At 38.1% G+C, this 25134-nt stretch overlaps 1 protein-coding gene across 11 annotated transcripts in view; it reads left to right on the top strand.

The window, feature by feature from the left end:
• pde4bb (phosphodiesterase 4B, cAMP-specific b) overlaps nt 1-25134 on the top strand; it is a 163707-nt gene that overhangs the window by 122167 nt on the left and 16406 nt on the right. For all 11 annotated transcript variants that reach the window (XR_012391102.1, XR_012391108.1, XM_009298244.5 and 8 more), the window contains 4 exons: nt 3826-3862; nt 3961-4031; nt 4454-4503; nt 19844-19956. Coding sequence is in view for 9 of the 11 variants with exons in the window: in XM_009298244.5 (XP_009296519.1) it covers nt 3826-3862; nt 3961-4031; nt 4454-4503; nt 19844-19956 (271 nt within the window). In the remaining 2 variants the exon portion in view is untranslated. The remainder of the gene's footprint in view (nt 1-3825; nt 3863-3960; nt 4032-4453; nt 4504-19843; nt 19957-25134) is intronic.

Genomic DNA, 25134 nt, shown 5'->3' with positions numbered 1-25134 from the left:
GCATGTTTTTAAACAGCGAAAACACAAGACACAGCACACATGCAGTGCACAACAGAAACTGATAGAAAAAAGCACCTTTTAAAGGCCCCTCTCAACTAAAGGCTGATTTATAGTTCTGCGTCAGGCGCATGCATATGCTGGCGCAGCCTACGAGTGGACGCATAGCCCTCACTGTCGGCAATCGACAACACCGACGCGTAGTGCAAACTCTGTAATTGGTCAGCTTGGTAGCTCTGACGAGTAGGGGTGGAGGTGAGAGTCTTATAAATTACGGTAGCATTCAGAAAAACAAAGCACCAGTAGAAACTTGGCACAGAGAAACATAAACACCTCACTATCAGCTAGCGTTTCGGACGTGTTATTACAGAGCAACATTAACAGCGGAAAGAAGTATAAATGCACGGCAACGGGCAAGGCATGCACTGTGGGTCACTCGATGCAGAAGAATAAACCAGGCTTAAGAATACATTAGGTGTGATCAAACTCTAAGCTCCCACAATAATATCCAGCTGCAAGCAGTGGTTTACAAAGGTGCAAAGGTGGTGACTTTAATAAAGATTTTTTAATTCTTCATTTTTGAAGCTGCTAGCTAACAAAAACAATGGTGTTTTAAATGTCCAAATTATTCGGACAGTTATTAAGCAGAAAATGTAGCAAATCTTCAAGCTTTACTTTTCTATGTTTGATTGTATTTAAAAAGCAAAAGCCAGTGTGCAGTGGCTACACTCCACTATTAGAGGTAGTAGGTAGTGCTGTCGCCTCACAGCAAGAAGGTCACTAGTTCGAGTCTCAGCTGGGTCAGTTGGCATTTCTGTGTGAAGTTTGCATGTTCTCCCTGTGTTCGCGTGGGTTTTATTCAGGTGCTCTGGTTTCCCCCACAAGTCCAAAGACATGTGGTACAAGTGAATTGGGTAGGCTAAATTGTCCATAGTGTATGAGTGAGAATGAGTGTGAATGGATGTTTCCCAGTGATGGGTTGCGGCTGGTAGGGCATCCGCTGCGTAAAAACGTAACTGATAAGTTGGAGGTTCATTTCGCTGTGGCAACCCCAGATTAATAAAATGACTAAGCCTTTAATACTTTAATAAGTTATTAAAGTAACTTTATTATTTAATAATTTTTCAGCTGTAATAAGAACTAAGTAAAGCTTAAATAGTTAAACCAGTTCGGAAAGACAAAATTAGTTCTCGTCAACAATACAGCTGACCTGACCTGAAATAAATAGCCTACATTAATAAATAATGCATAAGTAAAAAGTTGAATATGAAAATACATAAATAATATATTAATAGGGTGCCGCAGTGGCGGAGTGGGTAGCACATTTGCCTCACAGCAAGAAGGTCGCTGGTTCGAGCCTTGGCTAGGTCAGTTGGCATTTCTGTGTGAAGTTTACATGTTCTCCCTTTGTTTGTGTTTGTTTCCTCCGGGTGTTCAGGTTTTCCCCACAGGCCAAAGACATGTGCTATAGGTGAATTGAGTATGGTAATGGACCATAGTAAATGTCTGTATGGATGTTTCCCAGTGATGGGCTGCAGCTGGAAGGGCATCCATTGGATAACAAATGCTGTATAAGTTGGTGGTTTAATCCGCTGTGGCAACTCCAGCTTAATAAAAAAGGACTTTACCCTGTTTTTGACAGAAATAAGGAATAGAATCTCGTGGATTGCTGGTTTGCATTTAGAAATACAAGCACATCCACGTGAAAATAATCATGAATTTAATCCTCAATTGTTTTTGGCTGCTTTAACCTTGGATCGTGCTGTTTGTTGGATACGTTTGTCGTTTTTATGTCATTTAAGCTCGACTTTGTCATTTACGCTCAAGATGTCATTCACGCTCAAGTAGTCGATTGTTTCTGAGAGCCCTGACTAGTGGTTGAAGTAGTTGATTGCTCGACTAGTTTACTATGCAAGCCCTAAATATTATATTCTGTCAATAAGACAGTCTTATGTTCCAAGTGCCTGGAAGTCAGCAGTCATAACCTCTGGATTTAGAGCTATGGAGAATGCAAACTTATAAATTAAATTTAGTCTAGATTGGGGTGAAGTTGTTGGTTAAAAAGGCTTTTGATAATGTTAACCACAACATACTTTTATCTAAATTATCATGCGCATGCTCACCAATTATTAATGGTTATATTGTAGACATTTTGGACAAATTCTGTTTAGTTTATACATTAATAATTTGCCTGCATTGTGTCCAGAAGTTCAGGTTCAGATGTACACACATGACACAGTAGTATACACTCACGCAAAAAATAAAAAAATAAAAAAAATTGAAACAAGCTGCTAACACACTTACTGCAGCACTCAATAAAGTTTCAGACCGGTTATGTTGTTCATTTCTTACCCTCGATATAAGTAAAACCTTGGGAATGTTTTTTGTTTTTGTTTTCAATCAAGAAAAATGAGGAGCATTGCTCTGATATTTTACATAATAGAGAAGTAATAAGTATTGTTGATAATTTTAAATATTTAGGTATACTTATGGACTTTAATTAAAACATTAAAAATGTTTCTAAAAGTGCTAGAGCAAGCCTGATTATTAGAAACATCAGGTATTAGTTACCTATGGCTGCTGCTAAACTTTTTATGAATGCAATGATTTTCCCTCATTTATCTTATTGTGCTACAAGTTGGTCCCACACGAACATTACAACATTAAAACCGTTGTATATTATTTATTAAAAAACTGTAAAAAAAAAAAAAAAAAAGATAAAAAGTCAAGGAGCTATCATTACTGTAATTGTATTGAACAACATAAATTACCAACATTTGACATATTTATATTATTTTATGCTGATGTGTGTCACATTTAAAAAATATTTAATGATCACACCACCACATCACAATCAATGTGTATTTGCCTGCTAGGACAATATACAGTAAGTCAGACTAGGTTATCTGTTAGTGGTAATTGTTTAGTTAAACTCAGGAGAACATTTTTTAGACAATCTGTTTTTTTCAGTGGGATCAACAGATAGATGGAATAAAATGCCAGTGTATATAAGAGAGAGTACCACTTTTAATATTTTTAAAACTATGTATAATGTTTGAAACACAAATATGCAACCACTGATTTTATTTCATTTTATTGACTTTGATGTATTGTATGTATTGTACTGTGTCTATTGTACTATGTTTTATATTTTTAATATTGTTGATATTTGTCCCGGGACTACAGATGTAAAGTAGCTAACTCTGGCACAACATGTTATGTTGTACATTGTCCCTGTGTAAATAAATAAATAAATTTAGCAATTCCATGAGGGTCCTCGATCTCACCACCAGCATTTGGGCCTTAATGAATAATGGAAATATTGTAGGGAACAAAGGAAACATGTACAAAACACAAGGCAAGACATGTACAAACTTAAGTCATATGTACTGTATGCAGAGGTAACGACAACCAAAAAATCAATGGCAGACTAGAGGACAGTATGTGTAGTGCTTCTTCACAAAGTGCTAGTGCCATCCACTGGTCAAATAATAAATGATACAGCATTTAAATTGTTTTTACAGATCGTTGAATGATACAGTGGCCGAGAGAGCTTAACATGTTGCAATTTAAGAAAACATGCAATTACAAAACACCATAAAAAAAAAAAACACCAGCAAACTAAGAAAAGATCTTTATCTGTTTGACAGCATATGTGTGGCAAATCCTCACAATGCAAGCACATTAAGAAAACATTCTGCAAATTTTCACAATGCAAAAAATGATGCAAATTTAAAAAAAACAACGCAAGGCAACGCAGTCTCGTGAATAAAAAAAATTATTTCACACATTTTTTTCTTCTTTTTTTCTTATTTTGATGGTTGTTAGACATGGTGAAGACCTGATTGTCACTCCTTTTGCTCAGGTATGTTTACATATTGCTTTTTGCAATTTAACGTTACTATTGACAGAGTTTTGATGCTCTTTTTATGCAGTATGTCTACTCTTGTGATTTTTGTACAGGTACTTGCAAGCCTTCGCACTGTTAGGAATAATTTCAGTATCCTGACAAACGTGTCATGTCCCTCCAGCAAGTAAGTGACATTTGCATGTAATATGACATAATACCACAAGAGGGCACAAATTAATTTATATGGTTTATTCTTTGATTTGTTTTATTTTTTTTACAGTTGGTTTAAAACTTTTTTAGACCCCTGATGATTTCCCATATTTAAAACATGTCAATATTGCAAAAAACCCTGTTTACATTTTTTAGTACGGGAATTGTATATGGAAGAATATATTAGATTAATTTTTAATTCTTGATTATATATATATATATATATATATATATATATATATATATATATATTAAATAAACCTTGAAAGTATTAAGAACATGTATTATATTTTGTCTCTCTTTTTCAGTTAACAATGACTGTTTTTGTTACCTATAACCATTAATGTCTGATTTTTTGCGCATATATTTGTTTGCTTGCATCACTTTCTGTAACAGAAGATCACCAATTAGCAGTCATGGACCAGTAACCAAAGCTAACCTGTCAGGTAAGATTTTCTAGGATTGTTAACAGATATTTCTCTAAAGAAAATTTCAATGAAGTGTTGGTAAGCCTCAATGTGACTTTATTCTTGAATTACACAGCTGCAGCTACTCATCATAATATTCATTTAAAAAATCTCTTAGACTACGTAGATGGTCTTCACAGCTCTCTCAATTTGACTAGCATAAAATTTCCGCTGCTTTGAAGAAAAGAGAAATGAGGGGTTGGGTGGAAGGGGAGAAATAACAGTTTGAGTAAAATGACATGCTTGTTTGACCTCTCTCACACTTACCCACACTAACCACAGTGATGCTATCTATGTTGATTTAGCACAGAAGTGCAAAGAAAAATCAGGTTTATGTGTGTGTTTATGTTGATGCGAACAGTGATGTGTGCTTAAGCATATTTAATTAAAAGAAACAAACAAACAAAAAAATGTAAAAAGGGAAAAATATACATTTGATTCTATTGTACGATTTCACTACATGTCTGGGTTGGGGGCTCAATGGTACACACTTATGTTCTTGCAAGTTGTTTAATTTTAATTAGTGAGGACCAGTGAAATGGCTTTACTGGATAGTAATGTTTATATCTTGACTTACTATAATGTTTTATTAGTATATAAACTTTGGCACATGTTTCTGTGAGGGTGGGGTTTAGGCATATGGGGTAGGCCACAGACAACCTTATATAAAAACAATAAAAGTCTGTGCAAGATAGGAAGACCATTCTGTCTGTGTGTGTGTTAAGGTTGTTATAGTTTTAAATTAGTTTTATTTGAAAAATAGTTTTAAATTTGCTCTAAATTTCAGTGTATTTGTAGTTAATTGCTTAATTGGTTTGTTAGTTTTAGTTTATTGTTTAGTTTTGTGAACACATTTCAGTTTAGTTTTAATATAAAGTTAAAGTCATTTTCCTTTGGCTTAGCCCTTTATTTATTAGGGGTCACCACAGTGAAAATGAACCCCCAACTATTTCGGCATTTGTTTTATGCAATGGATGCCCTTCCAGCTGCTAACCAGAACTGGGAAAACAGCTATTCACTCTCTCATTCACACACACACACACACACGCACACACACACACACACACACACACACACACACACACACACACACACACACACACAAAGATATACGCTATAGCCAAATTAGTTTCCACACAGGAAAACCAAGTTCAGCCAGGACTCGAACCAGCAACCTTCTTGCTGTGAAGTGAGTCAATGTGCCGCCATATATAAGGTTTAGCTTTCGTAATTATAGTTTAACAGAGTTAACAGAACATTTCTAGTGTAGGTACAATAACTAGTGCAAACCACTTGGCAAGTGAAACCTATCCAAATGCAACTTAAATGTAGTGAAGTAAAAATAATGCTCACTGTTCGGACAAGCATTTTTTGTATTAAAGATAATTACAACAATTACAATTACAACACATTTTATATAAAAGCGGTACCTCAGGCATTTCCTGAAATCTGCCAGAGAATGATTGCTTATTAATTCTAAAAACTGTTTTTTAATAACTAAAAAACATTTTTTTGGGCTAAATATAGTTTTATTCAAGTAAGTGTTAAACTAACAACTGTTGTTTTGTTTATTTTTGCAATATGCAATGTAAAAATATCTGTACACAGTTTTTCCGTATTTTGTGATTCATGTTTTTTTCCACTCATTTGGGCTTTTGAATGCATTTTGGGATCATGTTTTTCCTCTTACAACATTTAACCTTAAAATGTTTGCAAAAGTGATTTATATAAACTTTTTAATAGTTTTAAGTGATATATTGTCTGGGTTGGTGTTTTATATTATGCTGCAAAAACCTGGTAATAAGCTGCAATACATTTTCTGTTATTTTACAGGCTCATTTCTCTATATATTGTATGTTAAACAATAACTTGTCTGAAACTACTAAAATGCCAATAAAAGTTACTTTGTTAAACTGCACAGTTGAATTTTCAACATCAAATTTCAACAGAGCAGAGATCAACATCCCATAATGCATTTTACAAGCATAAATAAATGGAAAGCACGAAATACTGAAAATGAAAGATGTTAACCTCCTGCTTTTATACAGTATAACACTGTTTACTAAGATTAATAATGTTATTTATGTTATTTTTTTAAATAATCATTGATTATTCACCATTTTTCCTCTTCATATCCTTCAACTTTTGTACCATCAAAAGTCTCAGGTTTCTTTTCAGACAATTCCTACCACTCTTACATCAGGATGACATGGTAGGTTTGATTGGAATTCAACTTCTCGGGATAGTGAATCTCATAGGTTACCAATCAAATCTTTAGGTCCTTGTCATTTTGTCAGCAGCTGGTTTAGCCTTGCATGCTGATGGTGTGGCCTAATGGTAAGAGTTGGACTTCAAACGTGGAATTATTGCTTTCCCAGCACTCTCATTCAACCTTAATATCAAGGCATGATTCCTCTGAACAAGGCACTGAATAAAAACCTCATCCGTTTTGCGAGGATGCAGCGCCAGGCAAAAGTATAAATCCAGCTTTACACTGTACAACAAATATGATGCAGCACAGTAAAAAACACAGACATCTATACACAAAAAGCTCTTAATAGGCCAAACCACGCAGACTGGAGGATTGGCATCTCCGCATGCTCTGACAAGTACTGATGTTATGGAGATCACACAGTGCATCAGTGTTTTCATAGCGAAAATGTGAAGATCTTTTTCAGATTGAAAGAGGAAGCTGTCCTGTTACAAAACAAGGTATTAGATTGTTCCTTTTCAATTTAGTTTTTGTATCTTTTAAAAAAATTGCTTATAATATCGTATATGATATATTTATATGTCTTAGTATTATATGCCAGTTGCCAGTGCCCTGGAGCAGAGGGCACTGGCGCAGAGGGCCTTTTGACCACCTCTGTACACACTGCTCTCTTGTTTAGGAAAGGCTTCCCTTGCCATCTCAGTCCCCAGTGAAAGTGTTTTTTCATCAGCAAGGGACATTGTAAATGAGCAAAGATCTCAGCTTATGCCAGAAAACATAAACAAGCTGATATTTCTTTGAAAAAATGTTAAATCTTAGCACAGTCACACTTCGTTTATATTAAAGAGTGTAACGGGGAGTCTGAGACAGTATTAGAATCCATATGCAGAAGTTTTATTAAAGGGTTTAGGCAGAGACATCAGTGAGTAAACAGGCAGAAAGTCGGCAACACATAAGCAGTCCAATCCATTCAACAAACACATGGGGCAAATCCAGTGCAGAAAGTGCAGGCAGAGGTTCAGTATAACAACTATCAGTCCAAAACAGATCAAGAAATAGAGGGGCAAATCCAGAAGACGTGGTAATAAGGCAGGCAAAAGTTCAAGGCAAAAATAAGAAGTCCAAAACAGAGCAAGAGGGCAAAGACAGATTACGTACTTGATCAAGGCAGGCAGAGTCATACACAGGCAGGCAGTCAGTCATGAAAGTCTCTTGGAAAACGCTTGGTAATGCAGGTAGATTGGCAATACTTCGCAAGTAAGCATGGCCTGAGCTCTTGCTATAATACAGCACAAACAGGAAGTGACTGCAGAGGGAGCGGAGCTGAGTCAGTAGTTGGGCGAGGGCTCCCTCTGCTTGCGTGGCGTTATAGTACCCCCTCTAGGAGTGACTCCTGGAACTCAAAGTGGGCGTCCCCGCAGTCTGGGAGCTGGTTGGTCGGGCCTGGGCCGTGGGGCATAGGCGGGCCAAGAGAGTGGGGCTGCGGAGGGTCTGGAGCGGGGAGTTGTGGAGAGCCTAGAGCATGGAGCTGCGGAGGGCCTGGAGCATGGAGCTGTGGCGGGCCCGGAGCATGGAGCTGCAGAGGGCCTGGAGTGTGGAGCTGCGGAAGGCCTGGAGAGTGGAGCTGCACAGGGCCTGGAGCGTGGAGCTGCAGAGGGCCTGGAGCGTGGAGCTGCGGTATGTCTGGAGGCTTTGGCTCAGCAGGCATAGACGCGTCATATACCCAGTGTGTCAAGAGTCCTAGGTTCAGGAAGTACAGGCAGTTAATTAAACCGTAGTGGGTCAGGAGGCTTGGATTCAGGAGGCATTACCCATGTATTTAACCCCAGCAGGCTTAGGTTCAAGATGCACTGGCAGTTCATTCAACCCCAGTGGGTCAGCAGGCTTAGGTTCAAGATGCACCAGCAGTTCATTCAACCCCAGTGGGTCAGGAGGCCTGGATTCAGGAGACACTGGCAGTTCCTTTAAATCCAGTGGGTCAAGAGGCTTGGGTTCAGGAGACATTGGCAGTTCATTTAACTCCAGTGAGTCAGGAGGCTTGGGTTCAGGAGACACTTGCAGTTCATTTAAATCCAGTGGGTCAAAAGGCTTGGGTTCAGGAAACACTGGCAGTTCATTTAACTCCAGTGAATCAGGGGGCTTTGGTTCAGAGGGCACAGAAGGTTTATATGGTTTAGGCGGCTTTGGGAGGTCACATGGCTCTGACAGCTATTCGTGGTACTCAGGTGGTTATTCTGGCCTTTTGTGGATCTCGGGTGGCGGCTCTGGCCTTTCGTGGGACTCGGGTGGCAGCTCTAGCCTTTTATGGGACTCGGGTGACTGCTCTGGCTTTTCGTGGGACTCGGGTGGCAGCTCTGGCCTTATGTGGAATTCCGGTGGTGGCTTTAGCCTTTTGTGGGACTCAGTGGCAGCTCAGGCCTTATGTGGGACTCTGGTGGTGGCTTTGGCCTTTTGTGGGACTCAGGTGGTGGCTCTGGCCTTTCATGGGACTTGGGTAACTGCTCTGGCTTTTCGTGGGACTCGGATGGCAGTTCTGGCCTTTCGTGGATTTCAGAGGTGTCTGGCGCCTGCCATTCTAGGGATTCAGAGGATCCTTGCGCCCGCCATTTGAGGGATACCAAAGTGTCTGGTGCCCGCCATTCAGAGAATTCAGAGGGTTCTGGCGCCCGCCATTCAGGGAATTCAAAAGGGTTTAGCACTCGCCATTTGGGGGATTCAGGAGGATCTTGTGGTGACTAATTAGGAAGTTCAGGCGACAGTGGTGACTCTGGCAGCCCTGGCGGCGACTCTGGCAGCCCTGGTAGCAACAGCTCTAGTGCTGGCAACAGCTTTGGAATCCACCATTCTGGTGGCTCAGGTGATGGCATATCAGGAACATGAACTTGGACTGGAACTATAGCAGGAACAGACTTGGAACAGGGAGCCATCTTGTGAGCCAGTGGCTGATTGGCGCTCACCCATGCGTGAGCTGGAGGGCTGATTGTGGCCACTTTGTGAGCTGGAGAACTGGAGTCAGCCCTCTTGTGAGCTGGAGAAATGGAGGCGGCCATCTTGTGAGCTGGAAGACTGGAAACATCCATCTTGTGAGCTGGAAGACTGGAGGCGGCCATCTTGTGAAATGGAGGACTTGAGACAGCCATCTTGTGAGCTGGAAAAATGGAGGCGGCCATCTTGTGACCTGGGGGACTGGAGGTGGCCATTTTGTGAACTGAAGGACTAGAGACTAGAGGCCTTCTTGCGAGCTGAAGAAGACGCAGACATGGCTTAGTGGGAGTTGAGGTTTTGCTGTGTTCTTCTACTGAAGCCACAGTGAGAGTAAACCACTGATCAGTAACGCATAGTCAATGTACTGGTCCAGTGAAAAATGTATTTTTCCCCTGGCAGCCTTGATCCCCATGGTTTACTAAGTCATTTTCTAAAAATGTCCTTTAACGTCACTTCATAAAAATTTACCAGGTAACAAAGTTCACAAAAATCAGAAACATTTCTGATTTTTGCTCAATATTCCTCTGGCCTTGAGTGAGTCAAAAATTGTAGCTACTGGGTTCATGGCTGGGTCTAGTTTTATGTAGCTAGCAGGCTTTAAACTTCTGTTGGATTTAAGGGAGGCGAAGTATTCTGTAACGGGGAGTCTAAGACAGAATTAGAATCCATATGCAGAAGTTTTATTAAAGGGTTTAGGCAAAGACATCAGTAAGTAAACAGGCGAAAAGTCGGCAACACATAAGCAGTCCAATCCAGTCAACAAACACAGGGGCGAATCCAGACAATGTAGTGAGAGTGCAGGCAGAGGTTCAGAATAACAACTATCAGTCCAAAACAGATCAAGATACACAGGGGCAAATCCAGAACACAGGGAAGGCAGGCAAAAGTTCAAGGCAACAATAAGCAGTACAAAACAGAGCAAGAGGGCAAAGACAGATAACGTACTTGATCAAGGCAGGCAGGGCCATGCACAGGCAGGCAGTCATGAAAGTCTCTTGGAAAACCGCTTGGTAATGCAGGTAGACTGGCAATGCTTCGCAGGGAAGCATGGCCTGAGCTCTTTCTAAAATACAGCACAAGCAGGAAGTGACTGCAGAGGGAGCGGAGCTGAGTCAGTAGTTGGGTAAGGGCTCCCTCTGCTGGCGTGGCGTTACAAAGAGCCTTCTTTAATTTGTATTATTAATTTTTTATTTGGAATTTATTTTAAATTTGTAATTTAGTTGCACAGTTTTAGTTTGTTTATAATAAATAATCTTCTCTAGCTTATATTATTTACTTTTTATTTGGATTTTGTTTTAAAATCTCATTTCAGGGCTCTTGTTCACCTTAAATTTGTCTCAAATAATTTTGTTAAAAAAATTGGGACTAAATTGTCCATCGTGACGTTAGTATCGTGAATCAGATCGCATTTTTAGTTAAATGAATTGTTACATCTCTAATCAAAATTAATTTCGACATAGACATAAAGCTTCTAGTGTCCAATTAATGACTAAAAGCAGTGTTACAATTGTCAAAATCTGTAGCATGCTGGTCTAAAAAAGAGGTTTATTAAGGCGGATTGTTGGCGCTTTGCTATTTTGAAGAACTGAAATAGATCACGACATTGACCAACTGAAAGCTGGACTAAAGTCCATCACAGTGCACATTACTTATGTGTCTATGCAGGTTCAAATGCTTACACATTGTTTAATACACACAGGATGTAATGAATTAAAGGATTAAAATGTTACAAAAATTATTATTTTCTACATAGATATTTAAAAAAATAAAGTAAAAGTAAATAGAAAGAGAAAGTAAAGAAGCCAAATTTAGGAGGCTATTTCTTTATGCTTATGCTGCAGATAACTGTTTTCTCGCTAGTGAAGCATTCAGTTTTTCTGCTTACAAAGTCCACCAATGTAAACAGCTAATGCACCATGGCGCAACGCAACAGACTTTTAAAGGGAATGGAAGATGAAACTCTGATTGGTTTAATGCACGTTATTCTCAAAACACCCATACCTCATTAAGAGAATAAACACAACCCTGTTATATCATGTGCCGTGGCGCAAAGCATATTTTTCTGTCCTTAAAATAGCAATACTGCATTCAGACATTCAGACTGCATGCCCTTAATGCTTTTGCTTTTCTGCTGTTAAAAATAAAGGCATGCCCTGGAGATTTGTTCCTCATGTTTTGTTGTTTCTGACCTCAAAATCGAGGTACGTAATTAACCGTGGCATCAGTGAAGCATTATGGCATGGTGGCTTTGTGGTTAGCACTGTTACCTCACAGCAAGAAGGTTGCTGGTTTGGATCCCAACTGGGCCAGTTGGCATTTCTGTTTGGAATTTGCATGTTGGACATCAGCTTGGTTGTGACCAGGGTGTAATTATGGCTGGGTAGACAGTACTGCCCACTTGATGGCCAGAGCATTTTTCTCCACTGCGGCCTAGTTTCTCTTGTCTGAAGTCAGCTTCCTGGGACAGCTCCCAGTCCTGTGTTGGAGGCATCCATTTGCAGCAGGAAGGGGCAACTAAAATCTGGAGGTTTTTGCGTCTTCAAAAAGTGGTACCTGCCAGTAGCCTTTGGTAAGATCCAGGGTTGAGATGTACAAAGCCCTTCCCATGCAATCCTGCAACTCATTGCCAGTGAGCTTTAGGGACACAGTAGAGTGGCTGTCTGATGATGACTCCTGGTTGTGTTCGGACATTGTGTTGGTGGATGTAAGCCTTCATGGGAAAGAGAAAGTAAAGAGAAAACATCACCTTTGGTTGTAGGCAACAAGCTCTCTAGTCATGACTTCTTTAGGAGGTTGATGTGGTACAACTGGTCAGTTCTTTATCCCTGCTGCCAAAAATGGTAGGTAACAGGTCCAATTCTCTCTAGTACTGCACAGGGGCCCTGCAAGGCCAGAAAGCTTGAGGCAGCGTTTGGGACTAGGACCATGACTTCTATTGTAGGGCTGCTCTGTTAAAGTGTACGTTATTGTTATATATAGTACCATGGGAATGCTGTGCTGTGACAACGTGTTCCCAGACTAAAGGCATGACATGGTTGATCTTCTCACTAATTTGTTCTATGTGCTCCATGATGGTATAATGGACTGCATTCTGCTGCTCCCAGGCTTCCTTTGCCCATCATGCTTGTCCTTCACAGCAACCCAACTCAGCATCTGTGTGAGGGTTGATTAAATTGCTCAACCATCCATCTGGGGGTGGTAGACTATGGGCTCCTGGCGGGTGTTTCCATGGACACAGGTGATGGGTAAGGAGGTTTTTGACCCAATCTGGGGTGCAAGCATCTGTGCCTGTACCAGGCTAACTGCTGCCAGAGTCTAGGAGGGTCTGAAACTGTCACCCATTAATTTTGACTTCCAGATGCCCCTCAGGTAGGTCACGTAGGTCACTGATGCCCGATGATGCTACTGGGGAAAAACCTGAATCGCATCCTTCGTTGATTTGGTATGGTATGGTTTGTGCTGTTTTGAAAAAAAAATGAGCACAGAAAAATCTAAAGAACAATATTCATATTTATTGTGTAAGAAACACCAGACAATGCAACAGGCTTCACACAAATGACTTTTTTCAAAATTGTTGTTAAAAATGGTAAAATAAAATGTTTAAGAAAAATAATGAGAGAAAAAGCTTAAACCTCCTCTTTTTCTGTTTTGCATATTGATTTAACATTCTCAACCAATTATGTATGCTGATAAATATTATGTCAACACATTTTAACAATTGAGCACTTTTAGATTATTAGTTGCTTTTGTTTACATTATGCTTGCATTACCAAGGCAACAATGCATTTTTATTAACAATCATTTTAGAGAGCTCTTTTATCACTTATAAGCAACATCATGGTGAATGAAACCTAAACAGATCTTTTAATCCCAGCAAGTGCACTCTTGTGGATATTATTATACGCATTACTGTGGAGACATGTTAATACGCATCTGTCGAGGAAACCCAGACTTCTACATTACGTTACAGTGAGCCTCAAAATTGAAGGGATTTGAATCCTATTTTAATGTCAGGAAATTTTCAATTTTTTATTATTTATTTCAGTCCAATATGACAATTCACACACTATACCTACAAACAGTTCTGGCCAAACAGTATCATAGGTGCTCTTTAAATCAGTTGCTTCAGTCCCAACACTTACATCACCAGGATAAAGAATATGAAACCAATGTGGACGTTTCAGCAAAACAATGGTTTAAAACACCCAAAGAAACTCTAAGTTGGTTTTAGAAAAGAAAATAAAGCTGCTAGAATAGCCCAGCCAATCATTGCTTAAATCCAATAGAAAATAACAACTAAAAACCAGTTGATTAATAAGACCCACAGAACCATACATTTTTTTTGACTCTTTTGAAAAACAGAGAAGCATATCCCACCTGAGCAATGATTCCTACTCCATTCTTAATACAAGAGGCATCCTGATGCTCTCCATTTCCAAAAAAGCCTTTTATAAAAAAGTAGTAAATGCAGTTTAATAGTTCAGTATCATCTCCTTGTCATTCTAATTTCTGAATTTTTTTCTTTTGATTTACTTATTTGTTTGGATTTTTTGGGTTTTTACCAAATTCTAGGTCAATTTTATGTCAACAGCTTCTTTAGAACCGCGGCATGGTGGATCAGTGTTTAGCACTGTCTCCTCACAGCAAGAAGGGCTGCTGTTTTGAGTCCTGGCTGGACCAGTTGGTGTTTCTGTGTGGAGTTTGCATGTTCTCCCCATGTTCATGTAGGTTTCCTCCGGTATAGGTGGTAGTGCGGTATAGATGCGGTATAGGTGAAGTGTAATGCTCTTTTTCTCAAATGCTAAATGAATTGTATTTTATTGTGTGTATGTGAACATGGTGGATTTATTATGTGTAAAAATGCAAAAATATCCATTTAAACCTTATTCACTCAATTAGGTAAAAAGATAACTACGCATGCTATTCTTGTTATGAGCACCAAGGCTTTGTGATGCAAAGTCCACTCGTGTTTAGTTAATTCAAAGACTGACTGCCAGATGCTTTGTTCATATGAGTGTTAAGACACAGCATATTCATTGCAAAAACTGTGACATTATGTTTTGTTTCATTTGATCTACTTAGCCGAGAGCTGATGAGAGGGGGAAAAGAATTGTGGGATGTTTTGGTTCCTGTTTCATATGCCTCTTAGCCTTATTGACGTCAGTCCCCGCCCACCTACTAGTACCTTCACTTCCTGTGTGTTTGAAAGAGCAGATACCTCATGTTCCTAGCAGGAAGAAAAACACACTTTCAAACACTGAATATAGTAGAAATCTCTGCTCACTTGGGATGAATAATCATAATTAAAAAACTACAGGAATTCAGAGTACATCTATGCAGGCTACTGTCCCCGCTGACCTGTTTTGCATGTAATAACAGCATGAGGATGTTGCTTTTATTTAATTAGAAGAGCTCATTGCTCAATATTTTTTTATTAAAATATACATTAACTTGTACTCACAGAATTACGTACCTCTACTGATTCTTGCTGCTTGTTCTTAAATGATTAGATAAAATAAAAATGAATCCATATTTAATATATATATTAAATGAATAATTCAAGTAAATTCCATCCAAAATAAAAAAATGCCATCATTTACTAATCCTCATGTTGTTCCAGTGCATTTCTTTATTTGATGGAGCTGAACAAACAAACAGACAAACAAACAAAAAACAAATAATTTGTTGTCAAATCAAAGTCAAGTCAAAGTTAGCTTTATTGTCAATTCAACCACATGTACAGGACATAATTTACAGATAGACAATTTCTGTTCTCAACTTCAACTTAATGGACCTTTTTGTTTTCATTATTATTATTAAATTAGATCACAATGACATACCACTCATAATTAAACTCAATAATGGCATCATAGCCTCATCACCATTCTTTTTCTTAGAGCATTAATTAATGAGTGGTGGGTAATTTTCCCTTCCTACTTCCTGCAAAGTGTTGCTTCCTTATTTCCTATACAATTTCTTTTCAACTAAACATGTTCACTCCCTTCAGAATGGAATCACAATTAAGAATGGTGGAATACTGTCTAAATTCTACTTCGAAGTCCACCTACATTTAATTGGAACCATATGCTATTAGCTGGTTCATGTTTGATTGGAGTTGGGGCTGAAATGGTAGTCCTCCAGGAGACACACTCTCTCACTGACTTCGTAATTTATTGTCACTACTTTAATTTTAATTCAACAATTAATTTTTTTAAAGCTAATTAAGCATTAAGCTTTACTGTCAATGCTGCACATTGCAAGTTATCATGCAGTTGTTGTTGCTAAAGGTGGCTAACCAGTCATTTGGTGTAGGAGAAAAACACTTTTTCACATAGAGCTACCATATGTAGTTTTGGATTTAGTTTTCCTTTATAAACAAAAAAACTTAATTTTAAAACTTCTTGATGTGTTTACCTGTGTTATCTTTGACTAATATTGAACATAGTTCTGAAGGATCTGAAACAGTAAAGTGTGACAATTATGCAAATAATAAAAAATATATTATATCATATTCTCACATTGAGAATCCAGTCCAGATTTTTTAATCACCCAGGCTTCAAAGCAGAAGTGCCAGTCTAAAAGTGTGTTCTAGCCAAATACTTTCTATGGTGCATTCTGGAGGCTTTCAAACATGCCCCCATAACAAACTGTATGTAAACTGTGGCGACCCCAGATTTATAAAGGGACTTAGCCGAAAAGAAAATGAATGTAATTGATGCCATGCACTTTAAGTGATAAATTAAAGATGTTTGCACATGCATTATAATTTTGTCTCGGGGGAGGCGTGCCTTGGGGTAACGCCTAAAAGTAAAATTGAATAAAAGTCAAAGTAAAATTGAATAAATTTGGGGGGTACTTAGTAGTAGTAGTAGTACTTTAAAGCACTAAAATATGAAACATATGGTTCTTTTAAAGGGGTCATGAAATGAGAAAAAAAATTGTTTAAACTTTTGATATGTAAGAGGTCATTGTACTAATAGAATATTCTGTAAATTTCAGAAAATATCCTTTTTACCGAAATAAAAGTTTTTATTGACACCAGACTGAAAAAATGGCAGATGCTGGAATGGCAGAGGCTTGGAATGGAATGGCAGGGTTGATGAGCGCGGTGTCGAGTCTAGAAGCAGACTTTGTGGCCGTGCTGAAAAGCAGACATGATGGCGTGCTTTACCGGGCTGCTTCTGCTATGAGCCTGGTGATGGTTTATCCCCCAGCCCCAGGACCAACTAGATGGGTGTTATGTGAAGGATATAAGGAGGCAAGAGAGAGCACCCTCTACTAGGCATGCCTATGCCCTGAAGTGGAGTCTATTCAATCGCAGAAAAGACACCTGATCTTGCCAGATCAGTGTTGTGCTTTCTTTCCTTCAGGACAGGTTGGAACAAAGGCTGTCGCCCTCCACACTGAAGGTTTACGTGGCCGCTATTTCCGCTCATCATGATGCGGTGGATGGCGGCACCGCGGGGAGGCATAACCGTATCATCCGGTTCCTCAGAGGTGCGAGGCATATGGTTCCACCCCGCCCCCTCTTATACCCTCTTGGGACCTTGTGGTAATGCTAACAAGCCTATGTGTGGATCCCTTCGAACCACTCGATTCAGTATCCTTGAGATTCTGTCCTTGAAGACAGCTCTGCTGGTCGCGTTGGCATCGATTAAGAGAGTAAGCGACCTGGAGGTTCCAGCTGGCGATCCCATAAGCTCACTTAACCATGGTTTGGTCCTCCCTTTTTTAAGTCGGGCTTGTGTCTTCCCTCCCCGCTAACCATCCTCTTATATGTACTCCCCTCTTTCGAGGCTAGTCCACAGGGTGTCACCAGGTCTCCCCTCTTTGGGTAGCAGGTGAGCTCCGCAGCGTCCTCCATTTTAGGACTGACCGCTTTCCCAACGTACTGTTAAAAACCCTAATTTACTTGGTTAGTTTCGACTCCCCGAAAAATATAGCTAAACTTGAACAGGTAAGTAAGGTAAGTAATGGCCAGGGGACGCGTTGGAAGACTGCGTTTCGTGGCGTTGTAGGTGCGCTTGCTCTACTGCGTGGCACACCCTTCGCCAGGGAAGTGATAAGGTTCTTTCGTTGTGGCGTTTTCAATAGATTTACCCATAGTAGAAGTTTCCACATAGCATTGGAGTTCCCCATACGAAGGGGAATGATATGGTTACTACTAAAGTAACCCATGCTATGTACCTTCGCCACAATGATTGTCCCTTAGCTGTTGAGCGTAAAAGTCTCTTCAGCTGGAAAAGGATGTCGAGCATTGCACTAGCCACGTCCTTATAGAATGAATGATTGTCATTGACGCCAGCTGTGCACACTGAGGCCGCCAACACATTGGCATTTCATTGGCCCGATTTTATACTCCTTCAGATGATTGGTTTCTGACGAAATCCCCATAGTGGAAAATTCTACATAGCATTTCCAACCTGTGTATGTGTGTGTGTGTGTGTGTGTGTCATTGTTATGGAGTGAAGGACAAATTAAAAATAAATTTAGTTAAATTTAGATAAAATTCAGTCTAACTGCTGTTAGACTGATTGTGTACTACCCACTATAGAAGAGATTGCACATGATAGAATGATAGACAAATTTGTCAGTATGATGAACCACCATAATAATCCCCTTTTTGATACAGTCCAAGCGTGTGCAAGCTCTTAGTGAAAGATTAATTCAACCTCTGTGTTATAGAGAAAGATACAGGAAGTCATTTTTACCAACAGTGATCAGATTGTATAACCAAAATCATACTAGATGAATTGTGCTGAATTGTAAAAGTTATTGGATATGGACAAGTGTTTACTCATTGTTTTTGAAACAAAGGTGAGCAGTTTGAATGTAATTTTATTATTATTTTTTATATATGTAACTTCAATTATTTATTCGTTTTCTTTTTCGGCTTAATCCCTTTATTAATCCGGGGTCGCCACAGAAGAATGAACCGCCAACTTATCCAGCACGTTTTTATGCAGCGGATGCCCTTCCAGCCACAACCCATCTCTGGGAAATATCCACACACACTCATTCACACTCATACACAATGGACAATTTAGCCTACCCAATTCGTCTGTACCACATGTCTTTGGACTGTGGGGGAAACCGGAGCACCCGGAGGAAATCCACGCAAACGCAGGGAGAACATGCAAACTATACACAGAAATGCCAACCAGCCGCGGCTTGAACCAGCATCCTTCTTGTTGTGAGGCAACAGCACAACCTACTGTGCCACTGCGTCGCCTATATATGTAACTTAATCTATCTATTTTTAGAATGGAAAGCTCTGCTGTGACGTGAATTGTGACGTACAATACTTTATAAACTCATAAAGCATTTGACCAGTTTGAGGCAGTCGCTTTCATTGAACAAAACGTTGTCAATATAGTAATGTATGTCAATGTAGTAATATACTGTAAAAATGGCAGCTGCAGTTGCCGGCATACTGTTTAATTATAGAGCAACAACTATAGACGCTGTTAACTTGCTTTCAACTGTGCTGCCAGTTACTGTTTTTTAACAGGACAATTTTTAACAGTGTACGCTGAATAGGTCAAAATTATTTTTCTTTAATACCAAAAAGCATTTGAATATTAAGTAGATTTCCTTCTCTAAATGTGTTAAAACTACATTTTGATTAGTATTTTACAAAGAATAAAGAAAGGAGAATTACAAAGAAAGACAAATGAGGTGTCATCAGTGTGAAAAAAGTTCAATGGGAAACACGTTCAGTTCAAAGGTGAACTGTTCAGAGTTATTATTGAAATTAAATTAAATAATGGCAATAATATATGTGTTTAATTTAAAAGCCTATAATGGACTTTATTGGACTCCTCTAATGAGTAGTAGAGTCCCTCCCACTAGCTGTCCAGGATCTGAGGCTCATTGACCAGAACAGCATTATGTTAGCAGATAGAGACTGACTGCGATCATGGCTAGGCGTTATGAGACCCAGTTGATGACATAGTGGAAAGAGCCAAGCTAGCAGTGAGCTAGTAATCCAGCGTGTACCAGTGCACAATGACTCTATCAGCAGAAGCCAGCCCACCATGAAAAAACACAGGTTGTCTCTCTGCATCACTCTCACCAGACAGAGACTGTTTCCTGAATACATATCTGTGTGTCTCTTACCAGATGAATCTTACCAAAAGCTGGCCCTGGAGACCATGGAGGAGCTCGACTGGTGCCTGGACCAACTGGAGACCATCCAGACATACCGCTCTGTCAGTGACATGGCTTCCAACAAGGTAAGGTTCATTCGCTGCCTCGTCAACCTGAGAACTGCTCTCGGAGACTCACTCTAAAGGCTCTATGCATGTTTGTAAATATAATCAACTTATTTCACAATTTATTTCATGCCATATTTGTTTGAGAGTTTTATTTTAGATGAATACACGGAAAAATATATATAATTTTCACTGGGAAAATGCTATTTATTTCTTTAGAATGTGCAGTGTAAATAATTGCAGTCAAAATATACATTGAATTAAATGTTAAATTTTGAAGTACATTTGAAGAAATTCTTTAATATTGTCCTCAAATAATATCTTAGAGTAAAACATGGTCCAATGTTCTTTATGTAAATTGAAGAATGATTATTCTCTCAAACAGGTTTTTCTTACTCTCAACTTGCTCGTCTTACTTACAATTCACAAATAATTACAAAGAAACAGAAAGTAACACTGAATGAAACACAAATTTCAGTCACATAGGACTGATATTATATTTCCCTATAAAACATACTCCCACAATTTACTGAAAACAAACTCATTCTAACACAAATTGTCAGTAATTTTCACATATAATTACAGTAAACAACACTGAATCAAACATAAAATTGCACTTAAGTACACAGACTAAAATAGTAATTTTTTCTTTTTTTAAAACATTCTAGCAAGCTTTATTAACATCAAAAGGAATGTAAGTATCAAACATATTGAAACAATTCTTACTAAAACAGACATACAAGCACATTTTTACTTTTTTTTAGCATCAAAGCCTAATACATTTTTGTTGGGATATACAGTAATTAGGATAAAGAGGAAAGCAGATTTAATACCCCCTTGTGGCGTTCAGTGAGAACATGTTGGTCTACCAGTACTGAGTAGTCAATACTGGTCAAATGCTGTAAATAGTGAACACTTTGTGGTCTTGCCGAAAAGCACATGGTCCAACCAATTATTTAATTTAATTATTTAGTACTATCGGTTCAGATTTTTTTATCCTAAGCATACAACTTTAAACTTTATTTGAGCATTTCCACTTTGCTTTGTTTGCCCTGATATCTTATTAGATGTAAACAGAAATCAACGCGCAATACAAGACACACACACACAATACATTACTGTCACATTGAAGCATTTTGATCTTAGGCTGTGTTATGTAATGCAGGACAGTTGAGGATTATATTTTATATTATCTTATATTATATAAAATTATATTATATTATCTTTATATTATCTCTATTACTGTAAGTGCAGCATAATATTAAAATCATACTGTTTAAAAAATGTAACAAATATTTTGAAAAGTTTAATAGTAGTTACTCTATTAGTTGGTGTTTTATTTTATTCTCTATTTAGGATAAAATGAAATAATTTGAATAAAAAAGCTTTTTGCATTGGTGTATGATTTGTTAGAACAGGAAAATAATTGGCCATGATACAACTATTTAAACTGGAAACTATATTTATATAAATAGTGAGCGAACCTCCTGGTCTTCACTTTCATCAGCTACACCCACACTCTCCCTCACGGTCCTCGCTTTCAGGTTGAGGGTGTGATTGCCATTTGCCTAGAGCGCCAGTTCAGCTTGCTCTGGCCCTGGCATGTGTTTAACGTGCAAAGAAATTTGGATAAGACCAAGGACGCGCTTTTAGAAGGAAAGTTTCAGTATAAAACAATTCATGTCACAGTAACAGGCTGTGTTTCCTCCAGAGTTTCATCCAATTTCAGTTGCTTCACTTTTAATCTTTAGACTTTAACTGCAGTTCAGCAGTGCACTTTCATTCAGCATATTTTTATTCAGGATGTTTTATTGAAATTTGATACCGCTTGGCGAACAGAAAGAAAAACCTCAGCATTTCGGGACTCGCATTATCCTTTAAGGCAGGGGTGTCCAAACTCCGTCTTGGAGGGCCAGTGTCCTGCTGAGTTTAGCTCCAACTTGCTTCAACACACCTGCCACTAAGTTTCTAGTATATCTAGCAAGAGCTTGATTAGAAGATTAAGGTGTTTGATTAGGGTTGGAGCTAAACTCTCCAGGACACTCGCCCTCCAGGACCAAATGTGGACACCCGTGCTTTAAGGTAATCAAAAATTGCTGCTTACATGATAGACTCTTAATCAGTATTATCTTAATCATAAAAGCGGAGTATTGGTGTCCATTTAAATGTACAGTAGTGAAAGTGGCAGATGAAGTCGCAAGCTGTCAAAGACAGCCCTATTCTCTGCCTTCAAGCTGCTTCCATGAGCCCTCACATTTTATAAGTTTCTTGTTGCTGTATCAGAATCATTGCTTGCGAAATACAGCCATACTTTAAAACACTTAGTTTAAGCAAATTTGATGAACGCGTTCGTGCGTGTTGATAAATCTGAAGGGATCTCTGTGATCCCTTAATTGTTTTGAAATTCAAATAGCACTTAAATGCCTGTGGGTTTTTTTTGTAATAAATACAGCGTTTCGTGATTAATCATGATGAATTACAAAAAAGTGTGATTAATTATGTAAATTTTTTAAATCATTTGACAGCCCTAATGTAATGAAGGGGCTGACACAGAGGGATCCATTTGCAGTAAATTTATTAAACACAGTTTAATAAACACAAGTACACAGATGTTATGCGTGTGCGAACTCACATCAAACACAATAGTGTTACGTTGAAGCATCAACGGCAGGTAATCACAGTATGAATGTTCAGGCATGGGTCAGAGGCAGGCGGCGAATAATAAGTCAGAATCCAGGCTGGGGTTCAAGGCAGGCCGCTAGAATCAGAGTCGGTAATCAGGCTGAGGTACAAGGCAGGCGGCTGGCAGGACAACGTCAGAGAACAAGGCAAGGTAAGGTAAGCAACGGGAAAGCAGGCAATGTAGAGAAACGCTCAGTAGTTTTAGCCGGGGCAGAACAAGACTTCGCAATGACTGAGTGCACACAATGTGTTTTTGGCTAGTGCAACATAAAACTGCTTTTGTGGTACAATGTTGCAAATGATCCTTCAGAAATCACCAAGATATTATTATAATTATTTTGTCCTATATTATATTAAAATGTATTATTAAAAATATACATTTATATATGAATAGTTGACAAAGACAGCTAAAAAATCAGGCTTTTTTGTAAAACAACCATCATTGACATCTGGTATTATATGATGTGCACAATTTGAAGACAAACAAATGAAATGAAGAGGACGTCATGGCAGTTACACAGGGAGCTTTGGTCTCATGAACTTGAATGGGGTCCTTCAACTACTTGAAATTTTCAGATGAAATGGATTAGCGTGTGACCAGAGGACATGGCTTTCAGTGACAAAATGTAAAATTGACTTTTTAATTTATTAGAACTGTAATTTATTAATCTATGCCTAAAACAGTTGCACGATAGGAACGTTTTGAGATTTGGCTAAAAAATGTTTAAAATGTAATAACACAGCAGCTTTTTAACCATGGAAGACAAATAAATGTTTAACCAATCACAGTTTTTATTTTTATTTATTTTTTTGTCATGCTTGAAAGTGAAAATTCAACATCTTGTCAACAACCCATATTTTATTACTTTATTATTTGTGTAATTTTTGTTTTTCTTTTCTGAAAAGAAAACACATTCTGAAATTCAGCTACATGGTGCAAGTACTCAATTCACATTATCAACAGTTCAGTTTAGTCAGATCAAGAGTGGTAAGATCTTAGAGCGCCTGTACCCGACGCCGTAGAAAGAGAGAGGGAGGAGCAGTGAGTGGTAAGGAAGGAACAGCACATTTACAGTGAGGTGAATCAGTCAGCACTTTGTCTAACGCACTTCCTGACACCAGTCAAAGTGAGCTTACATGCACTGCCTTTACACAAGCTCTCAAGTAGCGAACAACACATCATCACAGCAACAATGGGATTAAGCTACTCAGAGAAAAGGAGAAAGTTTGGTGTGCTAAAAAGAGAGATGAGTGAGTGCAAGTTTTGTTTTGTGTGACCCATTTTTTTCACTGATAAATCAGCACTGGAAATTGGACATGGCTTTTCATGTTTTATTTAAAGGTGACACATTGCAATGAGGTTTATGAGTTACCTATGCATTAACTAACTATGAGCAATACTTTTGTAATAAAAAGTGCTGTAATAAAATATTAATCGTTGTTTACTTTTTAGTACTTATTCTGCTCGTTGTGAGTTTGTGTTATCTCAGTTCCATGAAATAATTTTGACTAATATGTAAGTGAAATCAAAAGCAAGTATTTGTTAATACTGAAATAATTTCAAATGTCTTTGTTAAGACTATTATTTGTTTACCTAATTAAGGTACTTTATGTTAAGAACATAAGCTTTTAGTTCAAATTCAAATTAAATGTGTCTGAAGTTTCACTTGCTCAACTTTGATGTGAATTTAGTTTAATTTGTATGTGTGCAAAAACTATACTTTTAATTGTTATGTTTAAAACTGAAATAAATTAGTTTTTTAACTGTATACTCATTGTAAAAAGTATATATTAACATGAACAGTATGGACATTAAATAAATAAAAAAATAATAAAATTAAATTCATATTAAATAGAACAATTTTGAATAAAACAATGTATTTTTTTAAACGATTAATATGACATTTAAGAGGCATTGGTTCAGCAGTGTCTAGTTCTGTTAAAAAATCAGTGAAGGCATTTAAAGTGTAAGATGTAACTGATACATTCTTATTTGCCATAGCTTCATGACTGCTTTTGCTTACATCATGCTTAATGAATTCTTGAGTTTCAGGAAAAATGGACTGTTGCAAAAACTTGTTTAAAGTTGTAGCAGAACAAAATATTGCATAAATATACAGTTGATAGAAACCTATAGGACTAGGCATTTGGTGTGCACGACCGATTAACAATGTTAGAATTTCCATGTATTTCGTGACTGAATGCTTTTAAAAATGTAAACACTCTGCTCTTTATTTAACAACTTTATTTAATATGATAATTTTAAAAATAACAACAATCCAGGATTGTGTGTTTTGTGCTTCTTACATGAATCCATCCATGCTGCAAAGGATGTGGAGAACAAAGAAGTGTAGAGAGAGAGAGAAGGAGGATGGCAAAGTAGAGAAAAAACAGAATAGGTGTTGAAATTGAAGATCTCACAGAGTTCTGTGTTGGTTTTTCATTCTGGTTGCAGTTTTTTTTATGACAAACATTGCTAGGATGTGAAAGGGAATACAGAGGGGTGAGATCAGGATC

This window comes from Danio rerio, chromosome 2 (assembly GCF_049306965.1).
Source record: "Danio rerio strain Tuebingen ecotype United States chromosome 2, GRCz12tu, whole genome shotgun sequence".
Lineage (NCBI taxonomy): Eukaryota > Metazoa > Chordata > Actinopteri > Cypriniformes > Danionidae > Danio > Danio rerio.
Note: the sequence above shows the minus strand (reverse complement) of the source record. Positions and strands in the feature narration are given on the sequence as shown.